The sequence below is a fragment of the Ranitomeya variabilis genome, chromosome 5 (genome assembly GCF_051348905.1).
Source record: "Ranitomeya variabilis isolate aRanVar5 chromosome 5, aRanVar5.hap1, whole genome shotgun sequence".
NCBI classification, from domain to species: domain Eukaryota; kingdom Metazoa; phylum Chordata; class Amphibia; order Anura; family Dendrobatidae; genus Ranitomeya; species Ranitomeya variabilis.
The window spans coordinates 490,145,395-490,162,103 of NC_135236.1; the positions used below are offsets into that span (position 1 = coordinate 490,145,395).

Genomic DNA, 16,709 nt, shown 5'->3' on the forward strand with positions numbered 1-16,709 from the left:
TTTGAACCCAGTGCTACAAGGCTACAGTGCTAATCACTGAGCCTATAAGAAAGTTATAAATGGGTGTCCCAGGCTTAGGACCGCTGTCTATGAACCACAGCTAAGAGCTAATCTGGAGGACCTGAACTCTCCATTTATTACTAAGAAAGCTGTTTATGTCAATGGCAGTCATATAATATTATCTCATGGTTTTCTATTTCTGTCTGGCTCTATCTTTAACCCAGTAACATCAGCTGTTTGCAGGGGTGTACTGAGACAGTAAGATGACAATCAGCAACTGTCCTATAAAAGGAATTGCCTAAAAAGACAACCCTTTCCAGGTGTGTGGTGTTTCATACTGTATTGGGGCTGTTGGGGGACCATGATATTATATGTGAGACTATGGGGGGACATCATACTCTATTGGGGTCGTGGGGGACCATACTACCATATTTAGAGACCATCATACTGTGTGGGGCAATGTGAAGGAACCATAAGGGTATGTTTCCACGGTCAGTAAACGCTGCGTGTTTGACGCTGCGCAGAGCTGCAGCGTCAAACAAGCAGCGTCCAGATGTTGCAGCATAGTGGAGGGGATTTTATGAAATCCCGTCTCCACTATGCGTGGAAACCTGCACGCGGCGGCCCTGCGACTACGGACATGCTGCGCGTCTTTTCAGATCGCAGCATGTCCGTTCACCTTGCGGGGACGCAGCGTCCCCGCAAGGCATATCACAGGGCGCTATGGGAGAGAGCGATCATCCCGGATGTGAAGAGTTAACACATCCGGCATGATCGCGTCCCAGAAAGGGGGCGGGGCTTAGCGCCGAGCGGCTTCGCCGCTGCGGCGATACCGCCAGCCATCCTGACAGTGGAAACATACCCTAATACTGTGTGGGGGCTGTGAAAACCATCATACGGTGTAGAGGACAGTGGAACAACCATCAGAGTTTGTGGAGGGCTGTGGTGACCATCATACTCTATTGGGGTCGTGGAGGACCATACTACCATATTTAGAGACCATCATACTGTGTGGTGCAATGTGAGGGAACCATAATACTGTGTGGGGGCTGTGAAAACCATCATACGGTGTAGATGACAGTGGCACAACCATCAGAGTTTGTGGAGGGCTGTGGTGACCATCATACTTTACTGGAACCATAATATTGTGTGGGGACAGCATCATACTGTGTGTTGGGACCATCATCCTGTGTGGCGGAACCTTCATACTGTGTGGAGGGCTGTGCAGACCATCATACTGTGTCCAGGATTGTAGTGGGACCATCATCTTGTGTGGGTGAACCCGTGGGGAGGAACTATCATACTTTGTGGAGGGTTGTGGAGACCATCATGCTGTGGGGGGACCACCATACTGTGTGGGGAAAGTGGTGACTATAAATGTGATGGGAAACCATAATACTGTATGGGGGCTGTGGGGGGCCATCATACTATATGTGGGATGCTATCATATTGTATTGGGGCTGTGAGAGTACTGTGTGAGAGGCTGTGGGGTAACCAATATACTATGTGGGGGACTTTGTGAGAACCATAATACTGTGTGAGGGGCTGTGGATACCATCATGCTGTGGAGTAACCATCATACCGTGTGGGCAGCTACGGTGACCATTTTCTGTATTTGTGGGTCAGGGGCATTATTATAAGAAAGCACAGGAGAGAGGATTTTTATAAGGAGGCACAGTGGGGAATAAGAATTGGGAGAGCACAGGAGAAATTATTATTATTATTGTAATGAATCAAGAAGTTTGCATTATTATAAGAAGGTTTGTGGTCATTATTGTAAGGGGTCAAAAGGTATTATTTTTAAGGAGGCACAGAGCAAATTATTATAAGCAAGCACAGGGGAGCATTATTACTATAAGGAAGTACAGTGGAATATTATTACTGTGTGGGGGCACAGAAGGGGCTCTGTTTTTGTTTGGGGAACAAAATGGAGTGTACTATTACAGAAGGGGCATTATTACTGTCTAGGGCACTGGTTATAGTGCTATATGTTTTGTGTAGAGGTGTTGGAATCTTAAAGCGAACCTGTTACCCCCAAAATCGATGGTGAGGTAAGCTCACCGTCATCAGGGGCTTATCTACAGCATTCTGTAATGCTGTAGATAAGCTGCCGATGTTACCTGAAAGAGGAAAAAAAGACGTTAAGATTATACTCACCCAGGGGCGGTCCCGCTCCGATGGGAGTCTCAGGTCCGGTACAGCGCCTCCCATCTTCATTCCATGACGTCCTCTTCTGGTCTTTACGCCGCTGCTTCGGCGCCCTGTTGAGGGCAGAGTAAAGTACTGCAGTGCGCAGTCGCCGGTAAGGTCAGAGAGGCCCGGCGCCTGCACACTGCAGTACTTTGCTCTGCCCTCAACAGGGCAGAAAAAGTACGCCTGCGCCGAAGCCGCGGCGCGGAGACCAGAAGAGGACATCATGGAATGAAGATAGGAGGCGCCGGAGCAGACCTGAGACGCCCATTTGACCACGGACCACAGCGGGACCACCCAGGTGAGTATATTATAACCTCTTTTTCTCCTCTTTCAGGTAACATCGGGGGCTTATCTACAGCATTACAGAATGCTGTAGATAAGCCCCTGATAACGGTGAGCTTACCTCACCATCGATTTTGGGGGTGACAGGTTCCCTTTAAGGGGGAGCAACAAATTTCTCTGTTACATTTTCCTGGGACAAGTTATGAATAGGAGGAGAATTCTTGGCGGTTTGGGCCAAATGAAAAAGAAAAGGGAAAATGAATGACAACAATCATCAAAAAGTCACTGGTGAGAACCTGCATAGTACACACATATGGTCTGCAGTGCACTGGTTTAGGACTGATATTACCATTATATACTCACTGTATGTTGGTAATACCAGTTCTAATACAGCAGTTTTAGTTCAAGAAACACTCAATGGAGCCTCGTTCTGAAGTTCCTTAGACTTATATTTTAAAAGCCTAATCCGGGTGACGTATAGAGTTAGCCGGCTAGTTGGAATTGCGGTAACGTCACTGAGAAGTGGAGCAGAACGGTGCTGGAGAAAGCGGTGGTAGGTGAGTATATTAATACAATCACACTACACGACATGCACATATACATCAATTTAATAAAAAGTACATACCGGTATGTTAGTGCTTTCTTAATAACAAGCATGGCATTATTATCACTCTTGTATATGTTGGGGTCTATTTGTCTGTTACATTGTATTAATATTATTATTTTTTAAAAATCTTACATAGTTGTGTTATTGGAATTATAGGTAGCAATAAACCTTGATTTCCTACAGGCAGGGTAATTTAAGTACTATGGACGGGGGACGGAAACAGAGCTAAAAAAAAACACGTGAACAGAGCTCGCATGGGCCTGTGTGCTTCCAAATGCCAGGGCTGAATTTTATTGCCAGTCCGTCCCTGTATAGGATCCTCCAGAGGCTTGCAGTAGTACATAAATCTACTATTCAGCCACCCCTAAACAGTACTCACAAGCAGAAACAGTTACAGTGTGCCAAGACATACTGTACATGAAGACTAATTGTAAAACAGTCTTGTTTAATGATGAGTGCCAGGCAACACTAGATGGTCCAAATGGATGGAGTACTGGATGGCTGGTGGATCGCCACTATGTCCTAAATGTCATGTTTTGTTGGATCGGAATCATGGGGAGAGAGCTGATAGGCCCCTTTAGAGTCCCTGAAGGTGTGAAAATGAATTTGGCAAAGTATATAGTTTCTGACTGACCACTTTCATCCATGCTACAAAAAGAACCATACCATTCGTAGCAAAATCATCTTCATGCATGACAATGCACCATCTCATGCTGCAAAGAATACCTCTGAGTCATTGGCAGCTATTGGCATAAAAGCAGAGAAATTCATGGTGTGGCCTCCATCCCCCCTGACCTCAACCCCATTCAGAACCTTTGGGGTATCCTCAAGCAAAAAATCTATAAGGGTGGGAGGCAGTTCACATCAAAACTGCCACTCTGGGAGGCATTTCTGATATCTTGCAAAGGAATTCAAGCACAAACTAACCAAAAACTCACAAGTTCAATGGATGCAAGAATCATGAAGGCGATATGGAAGGAGGGGTCCTATTTTATCATGTAACTTGGCCTGTTAGGATGTTTTTGATTGAAAACGTTTTGATTTCAGTAAATGTGACCTGCTAATGCTGCAAATTCAAAACAAATTACCATTTTCAGTTGTTTACAACCTAAAAAATGTTTGTAAACTCTGTTGTGCATAATAATTTGGAACAGTGCATTTGGAGTTTTTTTTAGTTTTGAAAAAATAAATAAAATCCAATATTTTATTTCTACTCTAACAGCTGATGATTTGAACATTATACTGACTCATTGGCATCGACCATTTAGGGAAATCAGTGAAAAATAGCATTTGCATACTCATTTGGAATGCAGTTGTCATGGCTCAGTTTGGGGTTTTGATCTACTGACTTCTTGCTATGTACTTGGTTCCCCTGTCTGCTGAGCCATTGCCTTTTTTCCCTGTCCAAATTTTGATGGTTCCAATTGTTTTCATTCTCGCTTTTGGATTGCTCCTCTCCAGTTGTTTTCCATTTTCCCTTTTTGATCTACGCTATCACATTCTGGATTGTATTTTATATGTTCACCCTTCACTGCACTTCCATGCTGGCTATACCTCTAGGTGGATGTCACGCTCACGCCCTGACTGGTGTGCGTGAGCTCGGGGGGTTTATGGCCCCACTGTGCCACAAACCAGACTACCCTGGAAGGGGCGTGACTATGACAGCTGCCTGGGTTTTCACTGGAGCCTCTGATGGTGAGGTCAGGCTTGTGCAGCAGGCAGCTGCCAGGTGCTACTCCAGGGTGGTGTCTGGCTGTGGCTGATGATCCCACTTGGAGAACAGGAACACTAGGACAGGTGCGAGCATCAGGCAGGACTGGCAGAAGAGCACGGCTGAAACTCAGACGAGTAGGCTGGCACGGCTGAGACACAGGACTGGCAGAGACATGGCAGAGAACACAGGGCTGGCAGGCACGGCAGAGAACACAGGGCTGGCAGGCACAGCAGAGAACACAGGGCTGGCCGGCATGGCAGAGAACACAGGGCTGGCAGGCACGGCAGAGAACACAGGGCTGGCAGGCACGGCAGAGAACACAGGGCTGGCAGGCACGGCAGAGAACACAGGGCTGGTTGGTGTGGTGTATGAAGGAACAGGTAGGCATCTGTTCACATAGGAGGTGCAGGTATGGATATGTAGTATGAAGGAACAGGTAGGGACCCGTTCACACTGGAGATGTAGGTACAGATATGTAGTATGAAAGAACAGGTTGGGACCTGTTCACACAGGAGATGCAGGTACAGAAACAAGCCAGAAGGAAAGGAGAATGAAGGAACAGGTTGGGACCTGTCCACACAGGAAGAGAAGTGCAAGGCTGCGGATAGGAATGGTAGAGCAGCAGGAGATGGAGCAGCAACAGAAGCTAAGCAGAGCGGAACCGCAAGGAATTTGGAGAGGAGCTGCAGCAAGAGATTACTGCAGCAGCATAAGCTAAACAGAGTAGAACGGAGCAGAACCGCAGGAGTGCGGAGCAGAGGTAAAGCCACAAAGGTACAGAGCAGGCAGAGCCGCAAGAGTGCAGAGCATAAGCAAACTGAGAACACAAGGAAAGACACAACAGGGAAGGAAGCCACAGACAAGGAGACCGAGATAAGACTAAGTTCAGACAAGGAAATGGAACAAGACAAGAACAAAGACACAGGGACCAGGATATTCTGCCTCCTGGAGGGCGGAAAACAAGATCAAGGCAAGGCGAAAAACCTCTAGAGAGGGAGCAACACAGAGCAAGGCCTGGCAAACTCAGAAGCTAAGCACAAACTGAGCTAACACACTGCACAGGCCCAGTCCACTGGGTGGAGCTGCACTGAATACTGGAGGCCTCTTGGTAATTGGTCAGGAACAGATTAGACAGGTGCACCTGATTCCTATAAGAGCCAGAGAGTTCAGGCGCCTCCCCCCTATACACACAGCCAGGAAGCATGCAGAGAGCAGAGGAACAGAATATGGAGCTGGCAAGAAACAGAAACCACATCATGGCCTGGAGCAGTGGGTAAGATAGTGTGAGAGATGAGAGGCCATGCCGTGATGCCAGCAGAGTTGTTACAGTGGACTTAGCCATAGTCATCCTTAGCAACCATATTCAAGGGTATAACAATACCTCTAGGCTATACTTCTAGGTGGACTTGGTTATAGTCATTTTTACCATAAACATATTCAAAGGTATAACAATATCACACCCCTTCAGCTAAGGGGTTTACCTTGAATGGTAAACACCAGTTGAATTCCTGCAGTTAGTATGTTCGTTTTCCTTCCCAGATTCTCTTCCCTTCACCTCTTTAGGTTTCTGGTAGATTATACTTGTTCTGTTTACTTCTGTCCATCTTTAGCATCCCCTCTTTACCCTTTATGAATATATTTTAATTTTCTCATTCTGGGTTTTCGTATCGTCCTCCACATGTTCCTCTCCTCTTGTTGGCAGTGTGTTGTGACCTCCACTCTGGTTCATTAGGAGGTATGAGAAACCCATAGATGGCATTTCTAGGGAGCCAGGTCGAGGTGGTGTTTTTGAGTTGTGCAGTTAGGGTCTATCTAGTCTGTACAGGGACCAGTTGGGTGTGGGAGCAGCATCTCCCTGTTGTAGGTTTTCCCTTTTTCCATTAACCGTGAGTATTTTATGTTCATAATAGCGGTGTAGTGGGTACGTGCTTTATCCGTGAAAACACTGGATAAAACACGATCATACAAAACAGACGTGTAAATGAAGCCTCAGTTGTAGTAGTGCTGAACCACTACATTTATTTGGCTAGCAGGCAATTAAAATGAAGCGGTAAAAAGAGCTTACAGTTTCATGCAAACTTAACAGAAATATTCATAATTTACTACACAAGAGTATTTACCTATGTGTGATAGAAACAATGCATTACTGTTTGGTGGATGTGTAAATCTAGATTGTACAGTATTTCATGCACTTAAATAAACTCTTTTAGCCATAGTCATCCTTAGCTACCATATTCAAAGGAATAACAATATACGAGGTAAGTTTTAGTGATCCATTACAGAACATGCATCACCTAAACAACATTTATTTTTAGAGCCATTGCTTTGAAATTAAACTTTACCTGGTCCACATAATCAGGAGCTCTTTGTCATTGAACATTACGTCCATACACTTCAAAGCTACAGTAAATTGCTCCAATGTGATCAATCCTGATGTACAAAGACAACACGGAGGGAGGAACTGTTCAAGTGATCCACTAGTAGAATATGACATAAGACAAAAGGTGCAAACCAATTAAATAAGATGAAAACAGCACACGGTACAGGAAGGGTCCACAGTCCTAAAATTGGTTTTATTATTTTACTGATGACATCACTAAAGTTCATGGGTCTTCCTAGTAATTCAAGTTCACACATGTAGGATTATGAAGTACCTCTTGTTTATTTTCTCTCCCAGTATTGTCCATGCTCTGTCATTGTCACTACTTTGGCTGTTCTCACTTGCCATAGTGCACTTTTGTTTTCCTGATTTTTTCTGAAGACATTTTGCAGAGCTGGGCTTTAACCATTCTGTATTATGGGTCTAGATAAAATAAGCACATTGCATAAAAATCAAAAGTGAAAGTTTTCAGTACCGTTCAAAGGAGAGTGACTGCGATTACCCAGCGACCCTTCCATAAAACTTGAAAATACACATGTGAGAGAATTTAATCCTAAGGGTATGTGCAGACGATCCGGAACTGGCAGCGCTTTGGACGCAGCGTATGTTCGCTGCGTTTAAAGTGCTGCTGTCTATTGAATGCAGGTGAATCCGCATATGTTCGCTGAACCATGCGGATTTACCGCATTCAATACATTCTATGTGTGAAATTTCTCTTGCGGATACTCGCTTCTCCGAAAGAGAAATTGACATGCTGCGGTTTGGAGAGTGGACACATGGTGGACATGGGATTTCTTCAAATCCCATTCACTATGCGGTAACGTCTGGACACTGTGGGTTGGACGATGCACAAGTACGTAGCATCCAACCCGCAGCGTTTACTGATCGTTTGCACACGTTGCAGATTTGCCTATGGAATTTTCTGCGCAGATTCTGCATATCTTGGCAGAAAACACAGTTAAAATCCGCGCTGATTTGATCTATAGATAGACCTATCTATTATCTATCTATAGATATATCTATCCATCAAGTTATAGATATATCTATCCATCTATCTATAGATACATCTATCCATCTATCTATAGATACGGTATATCTATCTATAGATAGATAATACCAAGCCCGATGTTTAGTAATAAACATAATAAAATGGTACATAAAGAGTTAAAATCACACACACAAAATATGCGTTAGGCTGGGGTCACACTTGTGAGAAACTCGCTCGAGTCTTGCACCTCAATACCCGGCACTCGGGATCAGAGCTTTCAGCTGCATAGAAATACATGCAGCCGCACGCTCCGGTCTCAATTGCCGGTGGCAGTGCCGGGTATTGATGTGAGAGATTCGTGCGAGTTTCTCACAAGTGTGACCCCGGCCTTAAACGCAATATCTGTTTAATTTATAAAAAATTTTTAAAAAAAATGTCTCCCACGCAATTTTCTGCACCAGAGAGGGAAAGCCAGCGACAAGGGGCCGATGTTTATAGCCTGGGAAGGGGTTAATACCCATGGATCTTCCCAGGCTATATCAGCCCCCAGCTGTATATTTAGCCTTTACTGGCTATTAAAATAGGGGGACCCCCAAAAAAAAACGACGTGGGGTCCCCCTATAATTAATAGCCAGAAAAGGCTATGCAGACAGCTGCGGACTGATATTCATAGCCTAGGAAGGGACCATGGATATTGCCCCCCCACGGCTACAAACATCAGCTCACAGTCACCCCAGAAATCGCACATCTCTAAAATGCGCCAATTCCGGCACTTAGCCTCTCTATTCCCACTGCCTTGTACTAGTGGCATATGGGGTAATAGAGGGTTAATGTCACCTTTGAGTTGTAAGGTGACATCAAGCCGGCTTAGTAATGGAGAGGCTTCAATAAGACACCTATCCATAACTAATCCTATAGTTGTTAATGGGTTAAATAAACACATGAAGAATAAAGTATTTTAAATGAAATAAAACACCACACGGTTTTGCCATCTTTATTTTTCTGCCAATCCATGCGACGCCCTTGATCTCTTGGAAAAAAAGAAAAAATAATAAACCAACACAAATACTCCCTGGTCCGACTCAGTCCATTTAATAACGAGTGTTCCACGACGATCTCCCCTATAGAGCAGTCACATCAGGAGATTTGACAGCTCTATAGGCCACTGACAGGAGACAATGGCTCCTGCAGTATTATCACTGAGGGTTCAATGGCCTCTCACTTTACAGCACTGCTGCGTGAGAATTTTCCCACTCAGCAGTGCCACAAGTGACAGTATGAACTATACTCTACTCACAGCGGTGGAGGGAAACAGTGCGGAAGGATACCTTCCGTCATTGTATCCCGGAGCCCCTGGAGAGCTGTCAGCGGTCACATCTGTCGATGTGACAGCTCTCCATGGGAGATCGTCGTGGGACACTCGTTATTACATGGATTACATCGGATCAGAGAGTATACTGTTTAATATATAATAATATATATTATATATTTATACGGTTTATTATTTTTAATTTTTTTTACAGGTGATCGAGGGCTTCGGGGATTACCTGTATGGTGAGTATGTACTGTATGTTGTATGTACTGTATGTCTATATGTGTGTATGTGTTTTGTTTTTTTTTTACACTTGGACACAGTAGCCGGATGATGGGACTACTGCTGTCCCATCATCAGGCTAGCTGTCACTGTAGCAGCCATAGACTGATGGGACTAGTAGTCCCATTGGATGATGCCTGCCTACAAACAGACCCGCACGCACACACACAGCCCCGCACACACACACACATACAGCCCCGCATACCCATGCACACACACAGATACACACAAACACCCGCACACAGACATGCACATCTTCTCTGCACACACTGTATCCACCCACACACTCTTCCCCCTCCCGATCTGTAGCGTTTCTTGCAGGCACATCCGCAGCAAATCCGCAGATCTTTTTTTAAAACCTGCGGTTTTGCTGCGGATTGGCCTGACATAATGGAAGTCAATGGGTGCAGAAATGCTGCAGATCCGCAAAAAGAATTGACATGCTGCAAAAAAAAAAACACGCTGCGATTCTGCACTTTTTTTCCGCAGCATGTGCACACCAAATGTCAATTTCACATAGACTAACATTGCTTGTGCACTACACTGTGGATTTGATGCAATTCCGCGCGTCCAAAAACACTGCGGATCCACATCAAAATCAGCACATAGGCTTATACTCTTCTTCCTCTCTATTCCACAAGTCAGGAATCTGGTGTCAGAAATAAAATTAATGTTAAACCTACTGCCTACATGGCTATCCTGCTTTCTTTGTGCTAGACTATAATCACTCATGGCAACAAAGACCACCAGCACTTCTACAAATAAATAATAATAATAATACAGAGTGAAAGTTGAAAACATTAGTCAAAAATTCAGTTGTTTGTTTCCCAAAATTATTTATTAGTCAAAAGGAACTTCCAACTGAATAACAATTCCCACTCTAAAAGGAAGTGCAGTAGTCTATACTTGGTTGTGCTTTCCATGGCAGTTATAAAACTAGTTGGTAGCAGTAGTTCGAAATCTGCAGAGAATTGCCGGGACGAAGGCTTGCAGTACAATACATATGTTCCCAATGATTTCCCCCTTATTCTCCAGTCATAGACTCTATTCCATAATTATAGAATGATGTTCTTACCTTGTTATTCTGAAAACAATTATTGAAGTCATCAAATGAAATGCTAGATTTCCCAGATAAATGTAATCTGTAATAACAAAATACAATAAGAGTTTTTAGTCAACTGCATTAATCTTCTACAGATGAATCTGAGCTGAAGCTGTCATAGCACTGCTTCGTTTATGCACTGTGATAACTCACTGACTTAAAGGGGTTATCCACTACAGGACAACCCCAGCTTAATCAATTCAGGACCCCCATTAAAGGGTATTCTCAAAGTAATATATTTCTTTAATTAGTTAACATGAAAATAAGCAAGTTTGCAATTGACTTGCTTTTTCATCTGCTTTCTTTCTCCTGATGTGATATATTTTATCTTTTCTGAAATGTTAAATGCTACAGAATATGTGTAACAACTCTGCTGGCATCACGGCGTGGCCTCACATCTCTCACACTATCTTACCCACTGCTCCAGGCCATGATGTGGTTTCTGTTTTATGCCAGCACCATGTTCTATGTCTCTGCTCTCTGCATGCTTCTTGGTTCTGTGTATAGGGGGCCGGCGCCTGAACTCTCTGGTTCTTATAGGAATCAGGTGCATCTGTCCAATCTGTTCCTGACCAATTGCCAGGAGGCCTCCAGTATATAGTGCAGCTCCACCCAGTGTTCTGGGCCTGTGCAATGTGTTAGCTCAGTTAGTGTCTTGCTTCTGAGTTTGCCTGGCCTTTCTCTGAGTTACTCCCTCTCTGGAGGATTCTCTGTGTTATTTCCTTGGTCTTGTTGTCCGCCCACCAGGAGGCAGAATATCCTGGTCCCAGTGTCTTTGTCCTTGTGTCTTGTTCCATTGCCTTGTCTGTACTTAGTCTTACCTCTGTCTCCTAGTCTTTGGCTTCCTTCCCTGTTGTCTCTCCTTGTATTCTCAGTCTGCTTACACTCCGCTCTCTTGCAGCTCTGCCTGCTCTGAACCTTTGTGACTTTACCTCTGCTCCTCACTTCTGCGTTTCTGCTCCTTTCTACTAAGCTTATCTTCTGCTGTTGCAGTTATCCCTTGCTGCAGCTTCTCTCCACATTCCTTGTGGCTCTGCTCAGCTTTGCTGCAGAGACCTCTCCCGCAGCTCCTCTCCGCTCCTTGCGGTTCTACCTGGCTCCGCTCCTTGCGGTTCTACCTGGCTCCGCTCCTTGCGGTTCTACCTGGCTCCGCTCCTTGCGGTTCTACCTGGCTCCGCTCCTTGCGGTTCTACCTGGCTCCGCTCTTTGCGGTTCTACCTGGCTCCGCTCTTTGAGGTTCTACTTCTCCTGCACTTGGCTCCGCTGCCAGCTCTTGGCTCCGCCTCCTGCCTGTCTGCACTTGGCTCCGCCTCCAGCTCTTGGCTCCGCCTCCAGCTCTTGGCTCCGCCTCCTGCATTTCTGTTCTTGGCTCTAGCTCCTGTGCTTTCGCTCTGCATCCGCTCTTGCGGTCTTTATCTACTTATTCCTAGGTCCTCGTGTCTGAACAGGTTCTTACCCGTTCTACATACCTGCCTGCAGACCAGTCCCTACCGGTTCTTCCAGTATACCAGTCTTTCCCACCAGTCCTGCCAGAGAGCCAGCCGTGCCCGCCTACCTTTCCAGAGAGCCAGCCGTGCCCGCCTGCCTACCAGAGAGCCAGCCGTGCCCGCCTGCCTGACAGTGTTCCTGTTGTACCCGTCTGCCTGCCTATGTGCCAGCCGTGCCCGCTTGCTTGTCTATGTTCCGTTCCCCGGTGGGATCAGCAGCCACAACCAGACTCCACCCTGGAGTGGTACCTGGTAGCTTCCTATTGCACAAGTCTGACCTCACCATCAGAGGCTCCAGCGAACACCTAGGAAGCTACTTAGTTACGCCCCTCCAGGGAGGTTTGGTCTGTGGCACAGTGGGGCCACACACCTCCGCACGCCCGCGCCAACCAGTCTGGGCGCGAGCATGACAATATGTTTATGTAGAAATAAACATTATTATTATTTATATAGCACCATTGACTCCATGGTGCTGTACATGAGAATGGGTTACATACAAGTTACAGATATCACTTACAGTAAACAAACTAACAATGACAGACTGATACAGAGGGGTGAGGACCCTGCCCTTGCGGGCTTACATTCTACAGGATTATGTGGAAGGAGACAGTAGGTTGAGGGTTGCAGGAGCTTCGGTGTTGGTGAGGCAGTATCTCCGGTAGTGTTGAGGAGGCAGCGGGGTCAGTGCAGGCTGTAGGCTTTCCTGAAGAGATGGGTTTTCAGGTTCCGTCTGAAGGATCCGAATGTGGTTGATAGTCGGATGTGTTGGGGCAGGGAATTCCAGAGGATGGGGGATATTCTGGAGAAGTCTTGGAGGCGGTTGGATGAGGAGCAAATAAGTGTGGAGGAGAGAAGGAGGTCTTGGGAGGACCGGAGATTACGTGAGGGAAGATATCGGGAGATTAGTTCCGAGATATATGGAGGTGACAGGTTATGGATGGCTTTGTAGGTCAGTATTAGTAATTTGAACTGGATACTCTGAGGGAATGGGAGCCAGTGAAGAGATTTGCAGAGGGGGGAAGCGGAGGAGTTGCGAGGAGAGAGATGAATTAGTTGGGCAGCAGAGTTAAGGATGGACTGGAGAGGTGCAAGGGTGTTAGCAAGGAGGCCGCAGAAAAGGATGTTGCAGTAGTCAAGGCGGGAGATGATGAGGGCATGCACAAGCATTTTAGTAGATTGACGGTTGAGGAAAGGATGGATTCTGGAGATATTTTTGAGCTGGAGGCGACAGGAGGTGGACAAAGTTTGGATGTGCAGTTTGAAGGACAGGGCAGAGTCAAAGGTTACTCCGAGGCAGCGGACTTCCAGTACAGGGGAAAGCATGATGTCACTGATTGCGATAGATAGGTCAGGTAAGAAAGATCTATGGGATGGAGGAAAGATGATGAGTTCAGATTTGTCCACATTGAGTTTGAGGAAGCGAGAGGAGAAGGAGGATATGGCTGATAGACACTCTGGGATTCTGGACAGCAGAGAGGTGACGTCTGGGCCAGAGAGGTAGATCTGAGTGTCATCAGCATAGAAGTGGTACTGGAATCCATGGGACTTTGAGTTGTCCCAGGTCAAGTGTATAGATTGAGAAGAGTAGGGGTCCTAGGACAGAGCCTTGGGGGACTCCAACAGAGAGAGGTTGGGATGAGGAGGTAGAGTGGGAGACGCTGAATGTGCGGTTGGAAAGGTACGAGGAGATCCAGGATAGAGCGAGGTCTTTGATGCCAAAGGAGGAGAGGATCTGTAGTAGGAGGCAGTGGTCAACTGTCTCGAAAGCAGAGGACAGGTCTAAAAGGAGGAGTACAGAGTATTGTCCGTTAGCTTTGGCGGTAAGTAGGTCGTTAGTGATTTTGGTCAGGGCTGTCTCAGTTGAGTGATGGGGGCGGAAACCAGATTGTAGATTGCCAAAGAGCAAGTTAGATGAGAGGTGGGAGAAAAGTTCAGAGTGGACGTGCTGCTCCAGGAGTTTGGAAGCGAATGGGAGCAGCGATAATGGGCGATAGCTGGACATAGCAGTTGGATCGAGGGTTGGCTTTTTAAAGATAGGCGTGATTGTGGCATGTTTGAAAGCAGAAGGGAAGGTGCCAGAAGTTAGTGATAGGTTGAAGAGGTGGGTTAGGGATGGGATAAGTGTGGTGGTGAGGTTGGGGAGGTGGGATGGGAAGGGGTCGAGCGCACAGGTGGTGAGGTGCGATTTATTACTGTGCAACTTGTTTCCATGGAGCTTGGCTACTAGTGCATGTCCAGAACCTGGCAGAGAGTGTGTGCTGTAGTTACATTCAAGGGGACTGTAAACTCATAATATCCCAGCTACCTCTCTCCAGCCCATTAACTTCTATATAACAATTAGCTCCTCACCTTCCTCCTCATCCCTCAGCTCCTCAAGACCTGGTCTCATCAGCCCTGCAGAATCCTAATCCTCAGCATCCAGCATCATGGCACTAACTGTCCAGAGCTGTGTGCTTGTTAAAATGCCTTTTTATCGATACATGTACATACAGTCCTGCTCGTTATTGGCACCCCTTCATTTTTTTCATAGACTGTACAATATCTTCAGAAATAAATGGAAATGTGCCAAAGTTACATCTTCAGGATTTTTAATTAGAGGTCAAAAGTTATACAACAATAAAATATCGGATTACGTACCGGTAATGCTCTTTTATAGAGCCCACGACAGCACCCACTGAGAGAGGGGATCCGCCCCTGGGAACAGGAAACCTACAGAGAGATAAAAGGGGCGGCCCCCCCTCGCTCCTCAGTTGTTTTACAGAGAATAAGGAGGAACCGCCGCCAGGTTTTTTAGTTTAACAGGTTTAGTTATATATACATATTTACAACATCATATCATCTTACTCTATTATATACATCTCCCTATAAGACACCACGTGTAACTAAATAAAGAAAAGGGAGGGAATCGAATGGGTGCTGTCGTGGGCTCTATAAAAGAGCATTACCGGTACGTAATCCGATATTTTCTATTCGCCACGACAGCACCCACTGAGAGATTTACAGAGATTATAGATTGGGTGGGTTAACTGAGCCGAGAACCGATACCCCAAAGGTTAGATCAGAAGCAGCAGATAGGTCTAGTCTATAGTGCTTATAGAAGGTATTAGGCGAAGACCAAGTTGCAGCCTTACATATAAGGTGTATTGGCACGTTCGCTCTTTCTGCCCAGGAAGTCGACACGGCCCTAGTGGAGTGTGCTCCGATATGCAGAGGAGGATCTCTTCCCTTAGATTTGTACGCCAAGATTATAGCATCCCGGATCCAGCGCGACAGTGTGCACCTTGTGACTCTGGATCCTTTGTTTTTCCCCTGGAAAGACACAAAGAGAGCCCTACTCTCCCTCCAGTCCCTAGTTCTTTCTATATAGGTTAGAATAGCTCTTTTAACGTCTAGGGTATGAAGCCTAGCTTCTTCTGGAGTCGAGTGGTTCTCATAAAAGGTAGGTAACAAGATCTCCTGAGACCTATGAAAACTAGTGGCTACTTTAGGGAGATAACATGGATCTGTCTTTAAAACTATTCTGTCAGAAGTCACTGACAGGAATGGAGGATCTACTGATAAGGCATGGAGATCACTCACCCTTCTGGCAGATACTAATGCCACTAGTAATATCGTCTTTAATGAGACATGCTTCAAAGAGGCTGTCTGAAGAGGCTCAAAAGGGCTTTGTGTCAATGCATCCAGGACTAACGTCAGATCCCACTGTGGAATCTGTGGTACCTTAATAGGTCTTGATCTCTCGCAAGCAGAAATAAACCTAGATATCCATCTATTGCCTGCAACATCAGAATTAAACAGAGCTCCTAGAGCCGAAATTTGGACCTTTAATGTGCTAACCGAGAGTCCCAAGTCCAGACCCTTCTGTAGAAATTCTAATATTGAGAATATAGGAACTTCCGAAGAGAGTTGTGCAGTATGGAATTCAAGAAATTTCTTCCAAATCCTAACATAAATACTGGTAGTGGAAGGCTTCCTACTCCTCATGAGGGTATTTATTAACCCCCTTGAGAACCCTCTAAGCTCTAGTAATTGCCTCTCAAATTCCAGACAGTCAAGTTCATTCCTTTTACTTGAGGATGTAGGAACGGCCCCTGAGATAGAAGGTCTTTGGTCTGAGGCAGAATCCAGGGGTCTGAAATTGACATCGCTCTGAGCCACGAAAACCATGGCCTCTTGGGCCAGAATGGGGCTATCAGAAGGACTCTTGCTCCTTCTTCCCTTATCTTTCTTATGACCACTGGCAGTAGATTCCATGGAGGGAATGCATAGGCTAGGTCGAATGCCCATGTTATATGGAGGGCATCGAATATGTCTGGATTGTCCTCTCTGCATAGAGAGGCGAACATCCTCACCTGACGGTTT

General features: G+C 45.8%; 1 protein-coding gene across 1 annotated transcript in view; it reads right to left on the minus strand.

Moving 5' to 3' along the window:
- Nucleotides 1–16,709, minus strand: part of LOC143775068 (uncharacterized) — a 187,793-nt gene that overhangs the window by 56,534 nt on the left and 114,550 nt on the right. Inside the window, exon 2 of the mRNA XM_077262902.1 lies at nucleotides 10,834–10,900. Within this exon, the coding sequence (XP_077119017.1) occupies nucleotides 10,834–10,900 (67 nt within the window). The remainder of the gene's footprint in view (nucleotides 1–10,833; nucleotides 10,901–16,709) is intronic.